The 13395-nt window shown below is 30.7% G+C and overlaps 2 protein-coding genes across 5 annotated transcripts; both read left to right on the top strand.

Moving 5' to 3' along the window:
- The first annotated feature begins 169 nt into the window (after window positions 1–169).
- Window positions 170–3442, top strand: LOC109803399 (strigolactone esterase D14). The gene is made up of 2 exons (XM_083069025.1): window positions 170–1969; window positions 2863–3442. The coding sequence occupies exons 1-2, from the start codon at window positions 1587–1589 to the stop codon at window positions 3293–3295; spliced, it is 816 nt and encodes a 271-aa protein (XP_082925151.1). The 5' UTR covers window positions 170–1586; the 3' UTR covers window positions 3296–3442.
- Window positions 3443–5701: 2259 nt separating this feature from the next.
- On the top strand, window positions 5702–11641 carry LOC109803422 (3-hydroxyisobutyryl-CoA hydrolase-like protein 3, mitochondrial). 4 transcript variants are annotated; one of them, XM_020364992.3, is made up of 11 exons: window positions 5702–5915; window positions 6272–6373; window positions 6570–6614; window positions 6856–6908; window positions 8784–8918; window positions 9004–9100; window positions 9414–9543; window positions 9874–10052; window positions 10186–10313; window positions 10407–10508; window positions 11338–11641. In XM_020364992.3, exons 1-11 carry the CDS (start codon window positions 5729–5731, stop codon window positions 11437–11439), a joined length of 1260 nt encoding a protein of 419 aa, XP_020220581.1. In that variant the 5' UTR covers window positions 5702–5728; the 3' UTR covers window positions 11440–11641. The 4 variants fall into 4 exon arrangements, with proteins under 4 accessions (XP_020220581.1, XP_020220578.1, XP_020220579.1 ...); XM_020364989.3 differs by lacking the exon at window positions 6856–6908 and having other exon boundaries at window positions 5703–5915; window positions 6570–6634; XM_020364990.3 differs by lacking the exon at window positions 6570–6614 and having other exon boundaries at window positions 5704–5915.
- The last annotated feature ends 1754 nt before the right edge of the window (window positions 11642–13395 follow it).

Here is a 13395-nt window from a genome sequence, read left to right as displayed (position 1 = left end):
GGCAAATGAAAATGTTGGTACTAGTATTTTCACGTTTGTGTCTTTTAAATTAGGACTGAAGTTTGATCCTCAAAGTTAAGAAGATAATCATAATTGATGACACTACTTTATTCTTAAATTTACTTTATTCTTTAATGGATTGACTTGGTGAGAGGGAAATTAGTTGGGTGTCAAAGAGGGAAGGTCCAATATTTTCTGATTATAAAAAAAGTTAAGCTTTCCTTAAAAAAAGGTTGGCTTAAATGACTCTCATTGGTCTATTTTCCTGCCCCCTCCTCACAAGGTATTGCATTTTCGCATTCAATTCAGCAAACTGATCATATTTTTTTAGCTTTGGAATTTTAAAAGCTCTCGTGGATCTATTCTAAGCATTTATAAAGGCATGTTTTGTTTTCTTATTATTTGTTTAATTATTATAGATATCTTTTATAAGATGTAGTTTTATTTGAATAGAAAATATTCACAGCATGCTGAGAATTTCTTTAAGTGGAAATTTTTTTCATACACAATTTGAGAGAAATCAGACACCTACCACATGAATTAACGGCAACTTAACATAAATAATGATCTAAAGTGAACTTCTGAAATAGTTTTTTTCTTCTTCTAATTTTTGTATTATATATATTTTTAAATTAAATATGGTTTTGAGTCTGTGGATGAGATTAAAGGAATATTTATATTAATATATAATTAAATGGTTATTAACAGAGTATTTAAAGAAAATTTGTTTAATAATTAATTGAATTCACGTGTGTTCGTGAGAGAAGAATAATGGTGCTTGGACTCGTTTAAAAGAGAATAATATATCACGATTCACGGCGTTGTCGGCACGACAGAAGGAGACACATTATAGGGGCTTTTCTCAATCTTGAAACGCAACGTCCTTAACGTCAAGTTAAATTTGACTTTTTTCTTTGTAGTAAAACAAAAAATATATACATAGCAAGTGCAATTAATAATTTAAAAGTTGAGACTGCATGTATTGTTTCTACTTCCAACTTTTATTTTTACTATACGGAAATATCATTTTAAATGTAGGGTCTCTAAGAAGGGATCTTCTAATACGTTTGAGTCTTACATTAAGCATCCAATGTATTAAGTATTTACTTGTCTACGTGTCTGGTCAATGTTTTTCAACAAAAAATATATATTTTGATTCTTTAAACAGTGCGGTTGCGATAATTGGTATTTTTCTTGCAATATTTTGGCATCTAAGTATTATTAAGTTTAATTATAATAACCATTTAATCTTCATAGTTAAAAATGCTTTATTTTAGTTTTACATATACCGTTTTTATTCTTTTAGTCTAATTGTCTATTTTTATAAAGACTAAAATAGATTATTTATGTAATTATGAAAACTAAAAATAAAAATAAAAATATATGTATAGAGACTAAAATAAAATATTTTTAATTAGAGACTAAAAGATAAATTTGGGATGAAAATAATCAAACCATATTATAATTCTTATTTTTTTTATTAAAAGTGTTATCACTTGTAGGCCATTTATTTTGACTATAAATAGGGACCAACTATTCAGCACCATAACTCTAAAGTGAGGTCCCAAACATGACAACAACCAAACATGACAACAACCGAAACGGGTCTTTCAGCTGCTTTGAATGCGAGAATTGAAGGGTGTGGCACCGAAACTATAGTGTTTGGTCATGGCTACGGAACGGACCAGTCTATATGGGACGAAATCCTTCCCCTGCTTTCTCAAAATTACCGTCTTGTTACCTTCGATTGGGCCTTTGCTGGAACTGTGAAGGATCACAACCTTTATGACCCTCTCAAGTATTCTTCTCTCCAAGGTTTTGTTGATGACTTGATCACTCTGCTGAACGAGATGGGCCTCAAAGACGTCACTTTTGTGGGCCATTCCATGTCGGCCATCATTGGTTGCATTGCCTCTGTCAAAAGGCCTCAGCTTTTCAAGAGCCTTATTCTACTTGCTGCTTCTCCAAGGTATCTATGTATCTCTCATGTTCTTTAATTTTACTCCCCTCAAAATTTTGCTAATTACTTTCTTACCCTTACTTCGATTAATTTGTTCCTTACGTTTTGGCTTCATCTGGTTCGATACTCTTGCCTTTTCTCTTATGATTGAGTTAATCGATAATTATCAATACATTGTTATTGTAAAGTTTTTTATACTAACAATTAATTATATTTTTTAAATTATTTTATTTTATTTTTATTTGATTAAATAAATAAATAATATATTATTATTAAAAGATATAATTAATTACCGGTATAAGTATATAAATGATTAACTCATAATTTAATTAAAGGTATGATCTGTCTGTTTGACCCGCAAGCCATCCAAGTCTATCTTCTTTACCTTTACTTTGGTACTAAACCATTTTAACATTGCAGGAATAAAAAGAAAACTAGCTAGTAAGTTTTGTTTTTCTTGAATTATGTGGGTAATTTTAAATTTCATTATTTACCTGAATTCCACGGAATTAGTAATATATATATTCAACAAAAGTATATATATATTTTCATCAAATTTATATTATTTGTTAAAAATTCTAAATTGAATAATAATACGAATAAAATAATGTAATATAATATAAATGAAGAACATCTTCCATATATTATTTTGAGAGTAGAATCATATCTAAACTCAAATTATGCATACTTATTTTAATTGTTAACTTCAATAATAATCATCATAAAAGTCACATAAAAAATAAATTTTTATTCTGAATATATATATTATTTATTTCTCGTAATACATACAAAAGGTAGAATATTTATCTATTTCAAATGAAATAATAGTTAAAATTAAAATAACGATCTGTATCTTAGTCTAATATGTTCCACCTTCAATAAGTCGTTGGTATATTATGTAGGATTCTAAATGCAGATGATTACGAGGGAGGCTTTAACAGTAGAGATGTGGAGCAATTACTCTGGAACATAGAAACCAACTACGAAAACTTTGCTTCTACCTTCTCCTCAATAATAGCAGATCCAGTTAATAATCTCGTTGTGGACAAATATGAAAAGTGTTTGAAAGGAATGCGAGCTGAAGTTGCTCTCTCATTAGCGAAGACCATATTCTATTCCGATTGGAGAGAGATAGTGGACGAGGTGGAGACTCCATGCACTATCATTCAGACCAAAAAGGACGTGGCTGTTCCACACAACGTAGCACTCTACATGCAGAGCAAAATTAAAGGAAGAGTTACTTTGGAGACCATAGACACTGTTGGACATTTTCCCCAGTTAAGTGCACCCCTTGAGTTTGTCCAAGTGCTCAAGGATGCTCTTCACTCATCATAATGCAACAACAACATATATATATATGAATTCGGATGTCTAAATTACTTTTCTGTTTTCCTGCATGCTAGGAGAAGTTAATGTATACTATATATGCATGTGTGATATTTTGTATTTCTTAAATAATTACATTTGTACTTTTATGCCTGATGCTGATGGTGATGAGTATTAATTAATTAGTTAGCCATTGGATTTGGAATTCAAACAGAAAAAAGTGGACATCATATAATTAATCTTAAAACGGAAAGAAGAAAAATAAAATCAAAATCAAAATATTAATATATTATTGTTGTAAAAATAATATTAATATATAATAATCGAATGAATTTTAAGATGTATATTATTTATTTTACACAGAATTGCCGAAAAAATAAAAATTCGCCCTCGTAGGTTTTCTCTGACAAATAACTATCCAATTTTAATTATTTGTCATTCTTCTTATTTCTTAGTATTTGGCGCTGCCAAACGATGGGATAGTTTTTTTTTTTTTTTTTTCAGGATAAAATACTCTCATAGTTTCGAGATTAGAAGAGAAAAAAAAGAAAAAGAAAAAAATAAATATAAAATATATATATATAGAAGTGTTACACTGTCCGAATTATACACACCGAATTATCCTCCAACGTTTAAACTAACGATAATATCAAATAAAAATAATTCTTTTTTACGTTAAATCAATCTACATAAATATAACTTTCAGTGTTCGGGAGGATTTTTCGGACCATCACTTTCAGAAGATTAAGCATTTTTCATATATATATATATATATATATATATTAGTTAAGCACTAGAGTATATTCTAATTATATTCTTTGACACTGATGATTTTGTGATGTTATTAACATTTAATACCTGCAGACAAAATAGTACTGACACATCCGTCCTAAAGCAAAGATACGTCGATACCTGTTACTTGACAGCGTCTTATGATACAACAAGGCAATTAAATTTGTGAAATAATAGTGTATAATAATGTATGCATGAATAATAAAAGATTTATGATAATATTTTTAATTAAATATTTGTGAAATAATAATGTATGTATGAATAGAAAAATTACAAAATAATAAAAGATCATATTTTGATACATTTATTTTAATTATTCATCTATTAAAATTATAACAATGATAATAAATATCATATTTAAGTTTTCGTGCATCTACTTCAATTTTTTAATTATTAGATCATAGTAATTAAATGATAATATAAAATTAGTAGATCATAGGAATTAAATGATAATATAAATAAAAATTTATTTTATAATAATAATATAATCTATTTTATATATTAAATACAAATAATTATTTTATGTTAAAATATTTTTAAAAATGTCAGCATAACTAAAGCGTTTTTAAACACTTTCATTAACTTTTTTTTGACTTTAATTTAATTTAATATGTATTTATGATATATATTTTAAAATTTTAATATTATTTTAAAAATACTCATCATTGAAATAAATATGGTATTACAATATAAATTATTTTAGGAATTTAAATATAATTTATATATATTAAAAATATATATTTAGGAATTTTTAAATATAAATATTATATTATAAATTTTAGTTATATTCAATAAACATTGAACATATGTACAAATCGTAGTTATAAATAATAAATTAATTTTTTTTATTTTAATTATAAGTAACAATTATGTTTTTTAAAATTATTTAAAAGTAAATTTATTAATAACTCTATTTTTTTATTTACTTATAACTAATTAAATATAAAATAGAAAATATAAATAAAATTTAAACTTATGATTAAATCAATTAAAATAATTATATTAATGTGATAGTTTCTTATAATTAACGCAAGAGAGATAGTAGATTAGATGTAATTATATAAAGATTGTTATAATTAAATTATTGTTATTAAGATTACTTAAAATTTTATATTTTTAATTTAACTTTTGTTCTCCTAGATTAATTGACACGATTTGTTCGACCGAAAATATAGAAATTTGATATCGAGGTGATTCATTTTGGCTTAAGAATAAAGAGTATTGTTATATGTTTCGAATTATTGTTCGATTCAGCTTCCAAATAATTAAAAAATTAATATTATTTTAATAAATTTATTATAAAATAATTATTTAATTTAATATTTTATTATTTAAATTAATTTTTTAATGATTTGGACAAAATTTGGTTCCATTCATTCGGAACATCAAGCATTTTTCAAGAATGAATATTTTGCGTAATCGTCCTCGAATGTGACAATAACGAATAAAAATATGGCACATCATAAATGAATAATTAGTAATAAAGATGAATAAAATATGGTACACACAGGATTTACAGTTTGTTGACTAATTTAACCTTGGAAGGAAGAAGCAAATAATAAGAAGAAGGAGGGGCAAAAGAGTCAGAAAGGCGAAAAGAAACATGTAACAAGCACTGGTAATAGATGCGTCTTCGTTTTACAGAAAAGGATGGTAGTGGGTGGTGTCAGAGTTCAACGTTTTCTGAGTTCACTCGCTTTTTCTCGCTCCAATCCTTCCTTCTCTCTGCGAGCATTTTCCGCCATGGCCGAAGAATTTGTGAAGGGAACTCTTCATCAAAACGGCGTCGCTGTCATCACTCTCAATCGCCCCAAAGCTCTCAACGCCATGAACCTAGGTCATTTTTTTCATTCATTTTCTTCTTCGTTTCCACAATTACGCCTGCTTTTAAGTTCAGAATTCTGTTTCGAGATTTCGACTGTGTACTTCAACTCGCTCTTATCGTGGAGCTTCTGGCTTAGTTGAAAATTAATTTCTGCGATTAGTGTCATAAGCCCCTGGGATATTAGGAGAGTGCAGAGTTTGGTTTGTTTTTATTGAATTTTGAAGGGAATGATGATTATGGATATTGATTGTTCCACGTAGAATGAGAAAAACTAGGTCTGGATCTGTTTATTTTGGTTCAAGTTATTGCTCTTTCGCAGTTCTGAGTTAATTATTTGTGCTTTTGATTTGCAAATCTTTGTGGTGCAGATATGGATTTAAAGTATAAAAGTTATCTTGATGAATGGGAATCGGACCCAAGTGTCAAATGTGTACTGGTTGATAGCAGCTCGTCTCGTGCCTTTTGTGCCGGTATGATTGTGTCGTTCAGGGAATATACGAAATTCGTTAATCTTTTAATGTGATACTTATACTTTATTGAAGCGTGTTTCTAGCTTAAATAGATTAAATATTAGCTTCTTTTGCAGATATTCTGTTTTGGATTTGAGGTTTTTTGGTTTTGAGTGCTAGGTAAGGTTTTGAGAGTCACCATTGATGGTCAATGCAGGTATGGATATTAAAGGGGTTGTAGCTGAAATACAACAGGACAAAAACACTCCTTTAGTGCAGAAGGTCTCATATTATTTGTTTCAACCCCAAGTGTATTAACATACATGCTTATCCCCGTTGCAGTTGTGATGTACTTCATTGGATATATTTTTTCATCTTTGTCAACATCATCATCTTCTTTCAATGCTATCCTTTTGGTTTATAGTTTGCGTTCCGTCAAATAAAAACTTTCTCTGTTCTCAATGACTGCTTACTCGATAACCGAGATCTTAGTTTATCTGCAGGTGGTGATGTGAAGCAGATAACCATCAAAAACCATCTATCAGATATGATTGAGGTCTAGTTGTGTCCTTTGTAATATATGCCTTCAAATTCATACCCTTTCACTTTATCAAAACCATGCCAATGCAAAATAAATACCCTTCCTATTGGAATAGTTTGCACTTGTAAACTAATAATGAATATATTTCTAATATACTCTAGAGAAAGTATTGGCTGTACTGTTAGTTTATTATGTCACATTATTCATGACAAACCAGCTTTAAAAGCTTCAACTTATAAGATAATGGATAATGTCCAGTTATTGAGGGAGTTTCATGACCTATTAAGGAGGCTCTTGGAAGAGTTTATTTGAACTCATTGGTGTAGTTTATGACCTTACTTGTTTATAAAGTTATTTCAATGAGTTTCACAGAGATGCTTATCATCAAATAAGATCTTTTTAGCTTATTTTAGTAACTTCAACATAGTTCATTTGGTAAGAGGTTGTGGAATTAGTTTTATATTAAGTTATGTACCCAAATGCGCACTAAATAAAAAGTAAAATGTATAAAATATGCAATCTCTGCGAGTTGAGAAGCCATCTTTGCAACTTATTTTTCTTCTTTTTTTGGGTAAGCATTAAGGTTTCCTCACTCCTGAAGGTGTGTGATCAATACCTGCTCTGGTGTTGTTATGGCCATGCCAGAAGGTGCTTCCAGCTTGTCAGTAGAAGATTTACCCTTTTGACAGTTTTTTCTTTCCCTTGACATTGAACTTCCTTTGAGTGTTCTAGTGTATGTGAAACTAGAACTGATATGTAATTTGGTTGATTTTAGACAGTTTTTGTTGTCAGTTGGATTGTATTCCGTCCGATTCTTACTAATTGCTATCAACTAAGGTAATCAAACTCGAGAGTCTAGGTAAAGTTGTGAAGGTTCATAAACTTGACTCAAACTCAACTCATAAGAGTTTACCTAATATGAAAATAATATTGATAAAAAATAATCATAATATATAAACAAAATATAATGCCATAAATTAATAAAAAATCAACATTCCAACATCGCAGTAAAACAAACCGTAGTAACAAAGTATGATAATACAACTTCAAATTATACCATATACACAAATGACCAAACTGTAAGTTCATAAAGTAAAACATCAAACTATAAACTCAAGATCCGAAAAGTTTGCAGTAGTCTCATATTCTTCTCATTTCCCAAATAATGCTGCAAGTTCTGAACCTAAAACAAAAAGGGAAAAGGATAAAAATGTGCTTGTAATGAAAAGAGTTGCTAAACAGAGCCAAAAAAAAGAGGATAAACTTAAATATGTTTTTAACCCTTCAAATATGAGATATATTTGTTTTTAATCTCTCAAATTTAAAATTGATTTTTTTAGTTCCCAAAATTTGTGAAAAACTTATTTTAGTCTTTCTATTTACTAAAAGCATCAAAACTCACCTTATTAATGAAAACATTATATTAAATTTAGTTGTTGTTGTACAATTGACTCAATTTATCTTTGTTAGAAATACTACAAATGGTCTTGAGGGATTAAAATATGCTTATATAGGAACTAAAAAGATCAATTTTAAATTTAAGGGACCAAAATCATATTTACTCATAATTTGAGGGATTAAAGACATTTAAACTAAAAGAAAATATTTGGCCAAATGGTGCTGTTTTAGGGCCTCTTTAGAGCTTGTTTCTGTACTTATAGCAGACTTGCTAAATCAGCCTTGGAATCACAGTTTTGAGAAACTTCGTTCAATCCTAGTTTCCTTGTGAATGATTGCATTTTTGGACCCTAATCCTAAATCAATTTAACCTGTTGAGTTTAACAACAATGCTGCCAGCAATTATGCATTTTGGTGCATCTTGCATTTTTTAGCATGACCTATTAATGTACTAAATAAAAATTATTTACTTTTTATGTTTGTATATTTTAGGTCTTTACTGCTGAGTATTCTTTGATATGCAAAATTTCCGATTACAAGAAGCCATATATAAGCTTCATGGATGGAATAACAATGGGTTTTGGAATTGGTTTATCTGGTCATGGCCGCTATCGCATCATAACAGAGGTATGCTCTCCTAGTTGCCTCATTTAATCATTAATTGCCGTGGTAGATCCTGTTTGTGACTTTTCATTTTCGTACACATTTTCAGAGAACTGTTCTTGCAATGCCAGAAAATGGAATTGGTTTGTTCCCAGATGTAGGTTTTGCTTATATAGCGGCTCAAAGTCCAGGGGAAGGATCTGTTGGTACTTTTCTTTTTCCAAATTAATACAATATTTGTAGTTCTTTATTGCTTTTATAGACTAGCAAATGTGGATTTGAGGGTTGTTAAAATACCAATGACTCTCTTTCATTTATTTTTTGTGCATTACTCTGTTGTAGTCTGCCATATGATTTCATGTTGTGTGCTACAGTATTGAAGCATCTAGATGTATCTCAGGTTTCAGCTAAAATTAGTTTGTTTATATATTGTTGAAAGGTTCCTCCACTTGCTTTTTATGGATTCTCTGAGTTGTGTTTCTTTGATTTTTTTTTTTTTTTTTTACTTTCTAATTGCAGGTGCGTATCTTGGATTGACTGGAAAGAGGATTTCTACTCCTTCAGATGCAATATATGTTGGCCTTGGAACACATTATGTGCCATCTGGGAAGTTAGGTTCATTCAAGGAGGCCCTTTTGGCAACGAACTTGTATGCTATCTTGAAACTTTGACTGCTCGAGTCTCTTTTAAGATTATCGCCCCCATTGACTTCATCAGTTTAGATTGAATTGGACCCATGAAATGATAACACTTCATAGGCATGTGTTTATGTCTTGTAGAGCATGTCCCGCACATTTTGCTCGTGGTTGCATGTTTGTTGAATAATCTATCATATCAATAGATATAATGATCATAAATCTGTGAACATCAATTCCATTACTGTATTGGCTGTCATGAAGTACATTATTTGAGTGCATACGAACTGGTCTTCAAACATCAAAGATATAACAACCTTACAAAAAACTCATTGGTTGTATAGTTCCCAGGATCCACATCAGGATATCAAAGTACTTTTAGCAAGATATGAGTCCAACCCTGAGTCTGAGGCGCAGTTGAAATTGCTTTTACCTCAGATAATTTCTTCATTTGGAGGAAATAAATCAGTCACTGAAATCATTAAGGAGCTAAAAGAGCACCAATCAAGCACTGATCCTAATGGTATGCTGATTGACATATCGTTTGTGTTTATACTGAAATGTCCCGCTACTCTTGTTTATATCACATACTGATGTTTGAAATTAGAGTTTATCGCCAGCCTAGTTATAATATTCTCGTAATTTTCTATTTCTAGTTGTGGAGTGGGCCAATGAAGCTATCCAAGGCCTTGGAAAAGGTGCTCCCTTTTCCCTTTTCTTGACCAACAAGCATTTCTCTGATGTTACTTCTGCGGTGGCGCAGAATGACAGTGAACTATCCACGGTAAGTACTCTATGTCAGGGGAGAGGATGGTGTTAGTTTCCATGTTTCCAAACTGATTTATGTATTCCATCATCTGTATTTGGGGAATTCCAGCTTAGTGGTGTAATGAAAACTGAGTATCGCATTGCCTTGAGGTCTTCATTGCGACATGATTTTTCAGAAGGTGTCCGAGCAGTGCTGGTGGACAAGGATCAGGTTCTCTCTTTCTTATGATTTTTATATTTTTAATCTGTGAGACAAACTTCAATTTTAATTGTTCACTGAACTAGGAAATCAAAGGTGCAATTGACTTGTCTGCTGAAAAGAATCGGTGTACCTAAAAGTTATCATGTATTTTACCTCGTGGTCTTGTGGGGACGTGGGTGGGGTACATAAGATATTATTGGTGAAATGAAATCATGCAAAAATTATGCTCGTCCTTTTTGTACTAATGCTTTCCTTCTTCCAAAGCTTGGAAAACACGTGAGAATGTTTAGTTGAAAATACATGTGCCTGATTAATCGTTCTTTAACGGTTTTGTTTTGAAAAAAACAATAGCACAAAAATCTGTTTGGATGCTTGTATATTTAGTTGTTTCTGTTTTCTCAAACATTCAACGGACTTTCAGCTCTCACTTCAAACTAACACAGCTCCTGTTGCCGCCTACACCACCTCTACCGTCATTACCACCATTGCCTTTGCCAGTGCCCTCAAGTTTCAAAATTCGTTAAAAGCATAATTTATCAAACATGTTTTTGATATTTTTTATTCTGTGAAATAAATTGTATGAAATAGTTTCCGAAAACAGTAGTAAAATCAAATATGCCCCATATATCCGATTTCTATGCGTAAGAATCTACAGTTCAAAGTATTTATATCTGGAATTTGGTCCTGTCTGCACATATTTTTTGTTTGCCAAACTATTAAATAGAATCCTTTTAGATTTCCCCTTTAACCCATGAAGGTATTTATCCTTCAATATTTGGTATATGCTGTTTCCTACTTCAGTAATAGCTTCAATCATTCAATAATTGTTCTTCCGCAGAATCCAAAATGGGAACCATCAAGCTTGGAGGAAGTTGATCCGAGTGCAGTGGAAGCCGTCTTTGAGCCATTAGAACCAGAGGTTGAGGAGTTGAGAGTGTAATTTTAGAAGGAAAATGTACTCTTTTCACATCTTCAAATACATTACAGAATTGTAGGCACTGCATAAAATAAACAGATGGTGTTTCATTGGGTCTGGGTTCCAAGTCCAGGTCCAGCGTGTTGCTTGTACTGTTCACCATATGGTGTTCTTGGAATGTCAAAGGACGATGTTGCATCTATTATACCCACTACTCTTAAGAAAATCTTCTATCTTCTACTCTAACAAAACAAGGTTCTGCTCAACACGTGTCTCATCCCTCTACTTCCATTTTCCCGCTTCTTTGTGTGTCTACTCATGAATCTTGCAGAACACATTTCTCTTTTTTGCTCTATTTAAACAAACTACAATAACATATAATTGAACATTTTATTAATATAAAAACGTCATCTTGCTAAGCCACTCAAAATATCTTCTCTCCCTCGCAGGAGTCACTACTTAAAATGTTTTCGATTTTAAAGTGAACCGTCATTTAATATTTTTATTTTCTCACTACACCATATAATAATTATAAATTTAAAATATATTCAAGTGAGTGTGATTGAAATCTGAATTTAAGTTAATTGGAATTACATATATAATATAATTTACAAGTTATGTATTTAATTTGAAACATATGCTTTATTAACAGTATAATATTTAATTTTCTCACTTAAATGTCGTAATTGAGGAAAAGATTGGAAAATGTTTTTCAAATAATTTTAATTATATATTTAGATTGAAGCATATATATTTTGCTAAAAAGAATATAATATTTAATTTTCTAAAAAACCTGATATCATTCAAGCAATGATATTAAGTCTCTAACCAACCTTTCATTCAGGACAAGCAATGATATAAATATTAATTAATTCACCAATAAGAAGTGTGCTTCCATGAAGGCTTAAAACAAGATAAATATAATTATACGACGATAATAGCAAATGTTCGTCAAATTAAAATAGTTCATTCACCTTTTAATTTTGTTTTAAAAAACTTTTCAAACTAGATGTCAGGTGGAAAAAGAGATAGCCCTATACAGTGAATATCACGAGGCTTCTGTACCTGCTCATTACACCAAAAAAAAAAAAAAAAACCAGTCCGAACTCTTACCAAGTTCGCATTCGTAAAAGCAGATGAAAAAAATGGCACGGTCTCTAAAAAAGACGACATGGCTACAAACTCTAAAATGTTTTCACTGATAAGCACGTAAATTCTAGATTCTAAATCCTAAACTCTAAAATGTTTTACTTTGGTTAAAGCTTTTATTTGGTTTCTTATAATATTTTTTTGTTTCAATTTAGTCCCACTTTAATTTTTGGTTTCAATTTGGTCCTCAATAATTTAAATTATTGCAATTTGGGACTTCCGTCCAAATGATTTAAACGGAGTTAACGGTTGGCCATGTGGATGCCACGTAGATGCCACGTAGATGTGTAGGTGGATGTCAAATTTCTTTAATACACCTGGAACCAGAACGGCCCGTTCTGGTTGCACACTTGGTGTGTTAATTTTGTACCTTGAACGGGCCCGTTCTGGTTTCAGAACGGGCCGTTCTGGTTTCAGAACGGGCCGTTCTGCTTCCAGGTGTGTTCATGGAATTTGACCCACCTATGCATCTACGTAACATCCACCTGGCATTCAAATAACCAACAGTTAATTCTGTTTAAATCATTTGAACGAAAGTCCAAAATTATAATAATTTAAATTATTAGGGACCAAATTGAAACAAAAAATTAAAGTGAGACTAAATTGAAAAAAAAAATATTATAAAAAACCAAATAAGGGTTTTAACCTTTTACTTTCATACATTATAAAAAGTCTGTTGCTTCAGGTTAAAGGGGGTGTATATCATACAGCCAATGCGGAATCAAATAGCCCCCTTAACTCTAAAATCAATGGAAAGCAAATGAAGAGGGCCTATTCAGCTATGGGTAATTGAGCTTCTGGTGTATTAAGCATATCGAATTGGCTTTTGTT

The sequence above is a fragment of the Cajanus cajan genome, chromosome 2 (genome assembly GCF_000230855.2).
Source record: "Cajanus cajan strain Asha chromosome 2, NIPB_CcT2T_4, whole genome shotgun sequence".
Classification (NCBI taxonomy): Eukaryota; Viridiplantae; Streptophyta; class Magnoliopsida; order Fabales; family Fabaceae; genus Cajanus; species Cajanus cajan.
Note: the sequence above shows the minus strand (reverse complement) of the source record. Positions and strands in the feature narration are given on the sequence as shown.

What these genes read in the sequence shown, in the direction of transcription:
- LOC109803399 (XM_083069025.1), top strand. Translation starts at nt 1,587, where the DNA reads ATGACAACAACCGAAACGGGTCTTTCAGCTGCTTTGAATGCGAGAATT. An exon ending in CTACTTGCTGCTTCTCCAAG is followed by an intron (nt 1,970 to 2,862) that starts GTATCTATGTAT and finishes TATATTATGTAG; the next exon opens with GATTCTAAATGCAGATGATT.
- LOC109803422 (XM_020364992.3), top strand. Translation starts at nt 5,729, where the DNA reads ATGGTAGTGGGTGGTGTCAGAGTTCAACGTTTTCTGAGTTCACTCGCT. An exon ending in ATCAAGCACTGATCCTAATG is followed by an intron (nt 10,053 to 10,185) that starts GTATGCTGATTG and finishes TTCTATTTCTAG; the next exon opens with TTGTGGAGTGGGCCAATGAA. An exon ending in ATGACAGTGAACTATCCACG is followed by an intron (nt 10,314 to 10,406) that starts GTAAGTACTCTA and finishes GGGGAATTCCAG; the next exon opens with CTTAGTGGTGTAATGAAAAC.